This window comes from Diaphorina citri, unplaced genomic scaffold (genome assembly GCF_000475195.1).
Source record: "Diaphorina citri unplaced genomic scaffold, Diaci psyllid genome assembly version 1.1 scaffold1772, whole genome shotgun sequence".
In the NCBI taxonomy this organism is placed as follows: Eukaryota; Metazoa; Arthropoda; class Insecta; order Hemiptera; family Psyllidae; genus Diaphorina; species Diaphorina citri.
In genome coordinates, this window is record NW_007379198.1 from 1 (window position 1) to 10,243 (window position 10,243).

Genomic DNA, 10,243 nt, shown 5'->3' on the forward strand with positions numbered 1-10,243 from the left:
ACGATTTTTCTTGGACGAAAAAAAAAATTGGAACGAAGGCTTTTTAGATCAAATAGGTAAAATAGTTACCATGGTGCTAGCCGGTTAGCTTGGAGAGTAGCGCTCCTGCCTTATAAGCGCTAGGTTGCGGGTTCGATTCCCACCCCGGGGCTGACTTTATCCTAAAAAGTAATAAAAAGATAAGGTTGGTTTTCGGGGCAGCTGGCTTTCTCTTATCCTCCTTCTGTGTTCGATTTTGGGAGAGACTGCGTTGTTACAGTTCCCTCTATCAAAGCTCTAAACAAATAAGGAGTTGATTGATTGTTTTTTTTTTGATTGATTGATTGATTGTTTGTTTGTTGTTGAGTTGATTGTTTTAAATACATATTTATCAATAAGGAGTTTGTGGTTCTATTCGAGTAGGATGTAGGATGAATACGGTATAGAATAGAATATACCTTGTTTATCCTACCAGAAGGAGACTGTCTCCTTCCCTTTAAAAGTCCCTTTGCTGCCGCAGTCTAAACAAGGTCTTTCGATATTCCATTCTTTTATTTCAGGGTTGGACAAACTCCTCCAATCAAAGGAAAGTTTCAAAGTCAAGTTCTTGAACTTCAAGAAAGAACTTCTACTAGAGATAGCTCAGTTCAACGCAAGTTTCTTCAAAGCTTACCCTACCAGCTCTGAGATTGCCATTACTGATGCCCTCAAGATTCTCGCCAAACTAAGATTCGATCTGGATGATTTGAAACACAAGTTCAATAAACTCGCCCATGATTTGGATATACTGAACGGTAAGTAGGTACCTAATACCTCTGATGGTGGTAAAAAAAAAGAGTGTTTCACCACCGGTTTTTAGCCCGTCCTTCCTTTAGTATTACGATAATAATAAAAAAAATCTGGTGTGAACATCACACGACTTTCGTTATCCTATTAAATTATGCTTATTTGAATGTTCTTTCACCTTAACTTTTACAATATCTCTAACCGTTTAATCGGTATAGCTGAAAACCGCCAAAAAACGGTCAAAAACCGCCAAAAAACGGCCGAAATACCGCCAAGTACAGCACCTATCCTAACCAAGTATTTTGTGTAGCATCCTTGTCACATTTGTGGACTACATACCAAATTTCAAGTCTCTAGCTCATACCGTTCCCGAGATATTATTGAATTACACCGAAAACCGCCAAAAAGCGGCCGAAATGCCGCCAAGCAATGCACCCCGAGCAAGGTCAATAAATGGATGGGTGACTTAAAGTTAATTGAGTAATTGTGGGATTTTTTTTTCACATTTTCTCACACAATTGAGCTCTGATCTTGAAATTTGTCGCGACGACCTATGAACTCAAAGCGAGAAAGTTTTAGATAACACTTCAGTCGTTATTTTAAGACCGGTTTTAGCGTCACCTATGTTAAGCTACGCCGAGCAAGGCCAATAAATGAATGGGTGACTTAAACCTTATATTGGGAATAAAGGGAGAACGGGCTTCCCTGTACCTGCTCGATGCTCTCCACTCCGCTCTGTCTTTAGCCTTACGTGTAGCTGCCTAACTGTCTACACGAGCCTGAGAGCACTGAGTTCAAGCACAGAGCCGGAAAAACTTCGATTATACCAGGAATTGAACCCAAGACCTCCGGACAAGAAGCTATGATTTAGAGGTTACAAATTTACTACCTCATTTGGTATGTATAATATGTGGGTACAGAGATTTGTATTTAACCCTCTGACACCCGGCTGTTTCAGTTCCTACGAGTAATCCGCCAGAATTCATAGCCCTCGACTCGGAATTGGACATTTTGGACTCCATCTGGAACATAGCGTCCGAATGGACTAAGGTCCTGAACCGCTACAAAGACGTACACTTCTCAGATATAGATCCGGAATCCATACAAAACGATATACAGGCTCAGTACAAAGAATACACGGACACTTTGAGAAAATATAGAGACAAGGATTGGCAGGTGAGTTTTAAAGAAAAATGTTTGATAGAGGTGTTATGGAATTCATAGCCCTCGACTCGGAATTGGACATTTTGGACTCCATCTGGAACATAGCGTCCGAATGGACTAAGGTCCTGAACCGCTACAAAGACGTACACTTCTCAGATATAGATCCGGAATCCATACAAAACGATATACAGGCTCAGTACAAAGAATACACGGACACTTTGAGAAAATATAGAGACAAGGATTGGCAGGTGAGTTTTAAAGAAAAAGGTTTGATAGAAGGAACTGTAACTGCTAAGGTGTTATTGTCCCTAAACCGATTCTCAATTGTACAAAACAATACAGTAAACCGCAGAGATACGGAAGACAGGATAGGAGAAAGCCTGCCGTTTCGAGAATGAACGGTTTGGTTATTGAACGCGCTTGCTTGCCATATGGAAGGTCCCCAAGTCGATGCACAACACCAACAAAAAACTGTAATGGTTTTTCTTACTTGCTGGTGTTCCCATGTTAACCCACCACTCGCCCATCTCATGAGAACCATATTACGGGATGGACATACAGACTACACGAGTCTAATGTAGCAGTTGTTTCATTGATACAAGTACCATTCTATTCTATTCTGTTCTATTCCATTCCACAGATCCGTGATCACACGTTCGAGCGTATTCAAACCCTATGGAATATTCTGCCTCTAGCGTCTCTCCTCAAGACACGCAACATTAGGAAACGTCACTGGAACAGCCTGCGAGATGTTATGAAGACGGAGTTTGATGAGACCGCCCCTGAGTTTACGTTGGGGCAAATCATCAAACTCAAATTTCAGAGCTTTGCAGAGAGTAAGAATGACCATAGTTACGAAAAATTTGGCACAAGGAAAAAAAACCGACTATGTTAAGATTCTTACATAATCTTCGGTGAACTCCCTCCATAAATACGAAAAATATCTACCAAATCATTGGACTTCAAACCGATTTTATGCTTAAGGTTGACTCAACTTTGATTTTACGAGTAATTGTAGTAGGTAATATGGTCACTATTTTAGATTACTTTTTGGTACTCCGCCCAATCAGGTGTCGGATGTCTATTCAATTTTTCCAACTGATATAAGTGACAAAGCTACTAAACTGTTACTGAAATACATACTTTCTGAATCTCACTAAAATGCTCTCTACTACCAGTCAAAAGGTAATACTTCTACTACAAAAGCAACAGTCAGAAGGTAATTCTTATAAACTTATAATTATAATAATAAATGCAATTTTTTGTGTTATTATATCACAACTTTGGTGCTCACTGCAGCATAGTAGGATTTTTCCAATATCTCAATAATCCTAACATCCAATATTTACCTACCATGCTGACACCGGTCGCTATGCGCATTTATACGTCATAGCTACTCGCTCAATAATCCTAACAACCAATGTTTACCTACCATGCTGGCACCGGTCGCTATGCGCATTTACATGTCATAGCTACTATTTCCTCACGAGGCTGAGTGGGCCCCGCAACAGCCAGTCACGGTATCAATCATTTGCATGATACAAATTTCTTGACCCTTTCCTCACGAGGCTGAGTGGGCCATTGTTCATACAACATTTGGACTGGCACCGGTCGCTATGCGCATTTACATGTCATAGCTACTCATTTTCCTCACGAGGCTGAGTGGGCCCCACGCAACATCCAGTCACGGAATCAATCATTTGCATGATACAAATTTCTTGACCCCGCCGGGAATCGAACCCGGGTCTCCCGCATGCAAGGCGAGCGCAGTGACCACTACGCCATTGGAGCTGATCTGGAAAGGTTTGACCGATTTTGATGAAATTTGCCGAAAATGTTCCCAGAAAAGGCCTTTCTCCCCAGTGAATTCACTAACCTCCTTAGTTACAAAGTACCTATTTTGAGACGTACTGTTTGTGACTTCATATATGTATATGAGGAAACTTTCTATCAATCATGGCATGGTTCATATTATTGACATTTACTAAGCGGCCGGATCTGATCATGGCTCACTACAAGAAGTTGTTCAATGGGATTGAGAAGATTGAGTTCCAGACCAGCACAAAACAGGCAAGTTTTTTCATGATAAAAAAGAGAAAAACATTTATTTTTTAATGGTTTTAATTGTAATGAAAAATAATAATGAAAAAAATCTTAAAATCATGAATTATTTGTGGTAAAGCAGAGAGCTTTTCCACAACCTTTTTGTAGGTACCACAGCTTTACTAAGTGCCTCCTTTTCTATTAATGAGGGTGTCTACCAGACTGGAAAACCGGGAAAAGTCAGGGAATTTCACATTGACTGGAAAAAAAACCAAGGAATTTCACAAAAATTTGACAAAAAAGTCAGGGAATTTTTCAAAGCCTAAAAAAGAAAAAGTGACGTAAAACCCCTTGAATAGTTCACTAGTAATTCTACCGTTCCCTGCTTTTACATATGACGACCTTAAAGATCCATTACTATTTTACTTAGGTTATTTATGAAACTTACGAGTTGGTTATTTATCCCGACTCGGAGTTTCGTCTATTTCATAGACTCTTTTTCATCCATCCAGGAAAGATCCAAGACACTACATAAACACTGAAGTTTATTTTGAGCTTTTTACGAGAATTAAATGACATTTTTGGTTTGCCAACACTCACGCTTAACTTATACTTTTTTATAGGACTTAAAGTTGGCACGTACCTTACTGTTTGGTATTGGACGTTTTTACGACTGGCTCTCTGTTGCAGGCAGGACCCATGGAGGCATTAGGCATGTATTCTTCAGAAGGAGAATATGTGACGTTTGATAAGCCTGAATATGCTGGCAAGAAACAGATTAATGAGTTTCTACTGAGTATAGGTAAGATGAACGCTGAGTGCACCAGTTCTCAATGGATCACTGAAGTTAAGCAACTTTGGGAGTGGTTTGTATCCGCATGGGTGACCATCAAGGCAATCGCGTGCTGACTTCTTTTACGGGCTTTTTTAAAATGTCTGTTTTTTTTGTGCCAGTCTAGATAGCTGGGAGGGTAGCGCATCTGCCTTGTATATTTTATCCGAACAGATAAACAATTAGAACAGTGAACAATTAGAGAATATCTGCACACACGATGACCTAAAGGAAGCCAACCAGAGAGCTGTTCAAGTTGCAAACTTCTGGAAGTTCAAGATTTAAAGGTGGTTCCGGAAACGGAAAGTAGTAGTAGTAGTAGTCCGAACAGATAATGTTTGTTACCGGAACAGCTTTCTCCTATCCTGTCTCTCCCTTCTCTCTTCGATTTTGGATTGGGAGTGGTTTGTATCCGCATGGGTGACCATCAAGGCAATCGCGTGCTGACTTCTTTTACGGGCTTTTTTAAAATGTCTGTTTTTTGTGCCAGTCCAGTTAGCTGGGGCTTCTGCCTTGTAGATTTTATCCGAACAGATAATGTCTCTTCGATTTTGGGACGATAAGGCCTTAGCAGTTCCCTCTATGAAGGCTCTTGACAAAATGTGTGTTTTTTTACACTTGGATTAAACCGACTCTGGTTATAAAGAGGCTTCCTGCTTACAGAAATAATTTCCGATTTCAGAGAAAGCCATGCAAGCTTGTCTAAGCACACATCTGACCAGTGTTTCGGACGAATTGAAATTGAATCCGCACAAGAGAGACGCATGGGTTAAGAAGAACATTGGAATGTTGTGCATCTTGGCCAGTCAGGTAATAAAAGGGTTAAAGGAAAGAAAATGGAACAAACTTAATACCTACATAGGTACATTAAATAATTGAAAAATGTATTTTGGCCGGCCTTGTAACCGATAGGTCGCGGGTTCGATTCTCGCCGGGGTAATCTTTATCATAAACAGATAAGGTTCGTGCTCGGAACGGCTGGCTTTCTCCTATCCTGTCCTCCTTCTCTCTTCGATTTCGGGACATTAAGACCTTAGCAGTTAAAGTTCCCTCTGTCAAACCTCTTCAAAAATGAGTATTTAAAGGTCGAAAATTCAATTTTTAATTGCCGTTCTAATGAAAAAGTTCAAAGAGTTGTGACGTCAGATTTCACGTCAAAATGCGCAGAATTATGACGACGGAATCATAAATTATGACGTCGCTAACTTGGTGGGTAGTGCGTCAGCCTTGTAACCAATAGGTCGCGGGTTCGATTCTCGCCCGGGGTAATCTTTATCATAAACAGATAAGGTTCGTGCTCGGAACGGCTGGCTTTCTCCTATCCTGTCTTTCTTCTCTCTTCGATTTCGGGACATGAAGACCTTAGCAGTTACAGTTCCCTCTGTCAAACCTCTTCAAAAATGTGTATTGTATTATATTTTTATTCACTGTGCTTTCGAATTTCAGATACAATGGACAGCAAATTGTACCTGGGCGCTGGAAAGTAGTCGAACACGCAAATCCCGAAAACCTTTGAAATCACTCAAGAAGAAACAGGTAAGTCAGAGTTTGAACTCATTAATTCTTAAGATTAACCTCGATGATTTTGCTGTTTGGTCAGATTTGGTGGAACAATTTGGGGCAATGAAACATGTTGTTGTTTACAAATGTCGGGACATTGACCATTAGGCCATTTTCCTCCGCGCGTCCCAATATTTTTCTACAATGGAACTGGTGGCTTCCAGGGCTGGACAGGAATTTAGGTGTGCTTGGTTCATGGCAGAGTTAAGGGAACATAAAGGACAGTTAGGAGAACTTTTGATACCTATTCTATGGAGATGTTGGGATAGATAGTCGTGCCCCGTGTTGGGATAGGATAGTCGTGCCCCGTGTTGGGATAGATAGTCGTGCCCCGTGAGAAGTCGGAAATGAGCGACGTATGCCTTCCTAGGTAAATTAGGAATGATGGCTGGGTTTTTTTTACAAAGCAAAGAAACAATGAAACAAACCTAACCAATAACAACTGTTACACTAGACTCATGTGACCTGTGTCATGGGATTATTTTTATTTGGGACGAGACAACTTGTTCCGAGCTGGCAGCCTAAATAAATAGAATTTTTTTTTTTTTTTAAGAGGTTTGACAGAGGGAACTGTAACTGCTACGGTCTTATCGTCCCGAAATCGAAGAGAGAACGAAGACAGCATAGGAGAAAGCCAGCTTCCGAGAACAAACATTATCCCATCAGGATAAAATCCGCCCCGGGCGGGAATCGAACCCGCGGCCTAGCGCTTACAAGGTAGACGCACTACCAACTAAGCTAACTAGGCTGGCTAATTCTAAGTTTAACCTCGATGATTTTGCTGTTTGGTCAGATTTGGTGAAACAATTTGGGGCAATGAAACATGTTGTTGTTGTTGTTGTTTACAAATGTCGAGACATTAGGCCATTTTCCTCCGCGCGTCCCAATATTTTTCTACAATGGAACTGGTGGCTTCCAGGGCTGGACAGGAATTTAGGTGTGCTTGGTTCATGGGAGAGTTAAGGGAACATAGAGGACAGTTAGGAGAACTTTTGATACCTATTCTATGGAGATGTTGGGATAGATAGTCGTGCTCCGTGAGAAGTCGGAAATGAGCGACGGATGCCTTCCTAGGTAAATTAGGAATGATGGCTGGGTTTTTTTACAAAGCAAAGAAACAATGAAACAAACCTAACCAATAACAACTGTTACATTAGACTCATGTGACCTGTGTCATGGGATTATTTTTATTTGGGACGAGACAACTTGTTCTGAGCTGGCAGCCTGCCATGTTTCAATTGTGTAAAGAACAGATGTCTCAGCAACATTATTATGATTTTGGACTTAGAGGTAAGTAAGACTCTAAGCTAGATTTGTATCATGGCGGAATTTCAATAGACCTCATGTACTTTGAAAATTACTAAGATACGAAGAGAGAATAGAATATACCTTGTTTATACTACCAGCATAGGACTGAAAAGTCCCTTTACTCTCGCAGTCTAAACAAGGTCTTATATATATTTATATAAATTTATATAAATAAAACACAACTTCTACATTTTTCAGAACGAGTTCCTATCTAAATTCTCAGACGCAATCAAAGGTAATCTGACTCGATTGCAAAGGCTCAAGTTCGAAGCTATTGTCACCTATGAGATACATGCCCGGGATGTCATTGAGAAGATATACAGGAGTCGAGGTGAGCTGATTTTGCATGCTACCTAACGTGATGTGAAATGGAAAGTTGATCATTATTTATTTGTAGTAACTGTTGAAGGTGTTTTTTTTTCATTCAAAATGGAATGATGCTCATTTGTAGAAGGCCCTTTTGTGCTTTACTTGAACTTCGTCAAAAAGTTACATCAAACTTTGCCCTTTTTTTGTAGAAGAAGAACTGGTAAGAATATCGAACGCTTTAAAACAAGACGAACTTGTATCTCTAATTCAACTATTATTAAAATCGATAATTGCCTACCTATGTACATAAAAAATCCGGTCTGCAATACCGTAATTTCTCCAAATATCATGGTTCTCGGTTTGATAACCTTTGGAGTTTCAGTCCACAATTTGGTAATATCTATTTTCGGAGTTCTGTTCATTATTATTATTATATTACACTTTTTTAGGATTTTACAATATTTACAAACAGGTACACAAAACAAAATAACAAAATACCTAGTAAGAAATTAACAAAAGAAAACGAAAATTGAATAAAGAAAGAAAGAAAAAAATATTGAAAAATCCTAACTCAGGGGCGGGATTAATGCCTAGGGCATTCTCTTCATAGGTAATTCAGCAATTTTGTTAAAAAAAAAATTGTTGGACCTCGGTAATATTTTACGGTTTTCAGCAGTGCAGTAGGTAGATAACCGTGATACAGTAGCCAATTTTCTCTCCCCCCAGGTCCCAAAAGCGAATCCTCATTCGAATGGCTATCTCAGTTGCGATACTATCTGGAAGTGGTAGATGTGGTAATAATCAATTCTCTTCATAGGGACATAATCGGAACTTGAGTCAGCTCCCATGCTGTAGTGGTCACTGTACGCGGGAGACCCGGGTTCGATTCCTGGCGGGGTCAAAACATTTATCATGCAAATGATTGATTCCGTGACTGGCTGTTGCGGGGCCCACTCAGCCTCGTGAGGAAAATGAGTAGCTATGTACAATATAAATGCGCATAGCGACCGGTGCCAGCATGGTAGGGAAACATTGGATGCTGGATTATTGAGGTATTTGAAAATCCTACAATGCTGCAGTGAGCACCAAAGTGATGTAATAACACAAAGAAACGGCATTTATTTTCCGTGGCTGGCTGTTGCGGGGCCCACTCAGCCTCGTGAGGAAAATGAGTAGCTATGTACAATATAAATGCGCATAGCGACCGGTGCCGGCATGGTAGGTAAACATTGGATGTTGGATTATTGAGGTATTTGAAAATCCTACAATGCTGCAGTGAGCACCAAAGTGATATAATAACACAAAGAAACGGCATTTATTTTTATTATAGCAATCTATTTTTTTCTCATTGATTCCCAGGTGGTTAATAAAGTGACCCAGTTGTTTGAAACGAAGATTTCGCGTCACTCGGTGATTCTAGTGGGGGAACCCGGATCTGCTAAGTCTACAACCTGGCGCGTACTCAAAGAAGTCAAGAATTTGATTCACAGACAAGGAGTCGAAGGGTAAGTCACCCGTCCAAATATCAACCAGACACAATGTTGCTTAACTTCAAAAATTGTAACTAACTTTTGTACAATTTTTGAATTTTCTTCTAGTGGGGGAACCCGGATCTGCTAAGTCTACAACCTGGCGCGTACTCAAAGAAGTCAAGAATTTGATTCACAGACAAGGAGTCGAGGGGTAAGTCACCCGTCCAAATACCAACCAGACACAATGTTGCTTAACTTCAAAAATTGCAACTAATTTTTGTACAATTTTTTAATTTTAACTGGGTTGATTAATTTAAAACTTTGGTACACTTTCGTTATAATTCTATTTATTTGACGATTTTTTTACTATCTGATCTGGTCATTTAAAAGAAATCATAATAATTCATTTACTTACATATTAAAGTATAACATACACTTTGGTACACTTTCGTTATAATTCTATTTATTTGACGATTTTTTTACTATCTGATCTGGTCATTTAAAAGAAATCATAATAATTCACATACTTACATATTAAAGTATAATATAATTGGTATGTAAGTACTTAAATTATTCTAATCTACTCAGATCTTGAGAAATTTGTTAATTGCGTTGTTTTGTATGTTTTGCTGATCAGGTATGGGAACAGCGTGACAGAATATGTAATGAATCCCAAGGCATTATCATTAGGAGAGTTATATGGGGACTTTGACTATGCTACTGAGGAATGGTCTGATGGAATCCTGCCTACCATATTCCGAAAGGTAAGGGACGTTTCCCTCATGAGAGC

General features: G+C 39.6%; 2 protein-coding genes across 2 annotated transcripts in view; both read left to right on the forward strand.

Annotated features, from left to right (window-relative positions):
• The first annotated feature begins 1,958 nt into the window (after positions 1-1,958).
• Positions 1,959-2,824, forward strand: LOC113470712 (dynein heavy chain 2, axonemal-like). The gene is made up of 2 exons (XM_026829372.1): positions 1,959-2,177; positions 2,570-2,824. Exons 1-2 carry the CDS (start codon positions 1,959-1,961, stop codon positions 2,822-2,824), a joined length of 474 nt encoding a protein of 157 aa, XP_026685173.1.
• A 1,090-nt stretch (positions 2,825-3,914) lies between these two features.
• The window catches only part of LOC103517178 (dynein heavy chain 2, axonemal-like), a 46,264-nt gene continuing 39,935 nt past the window's right edge, over positions 3,915-10,243 (forward strand). The window contains exons 1-8 of the mRNA XM_026829374.1: positions 3,915-3,999; positions 4,663-4,774; positions 5,487-5,614; positions 6,251-6,340; positions 7,871-8,003; positions 8,708-8,775; positions 9,341-9,486; positions 10,091-10,217. Of these exons, the coding sequence (XP_026685175.1) occupies positions 3,934-3,999; positions 4,663-4,774; positions 5,487-5,614; positions 6,251-6,340; positions 7,871-8,003; positions 8,708-8,775; positions 9,341-9,486; positions 10,091-10,217 (870 nt within the window). The 5' untranslated portion in view covers positions 3,915-3,933. The remainder of the gene's footprint in view (positions 4,000-4,662; positions 4,775-5,486; positions 5,615-6,250; positions 6,341-7,870; positions 8,004-8,707; positions 8,776-9,340; positions 9,487-10,090; positions 10,218-10,243) is intronic.

Coding starts and splice junctions, on each gene's coding strand:
- LOC113470712 (XM_026829372.1), top strand. CDS start 1,959: ATGTTTGATAGAGGTGTTATGGAATTCATAGCCCTCGACTCGGAATTG. Junction 2,178..2,569: donor ATAGAGACAAGGATTGGCAG/GTGAGTTTTAAA, acceptor TCCATTCCACAG/ATCCGTGATCACACGTTCGA.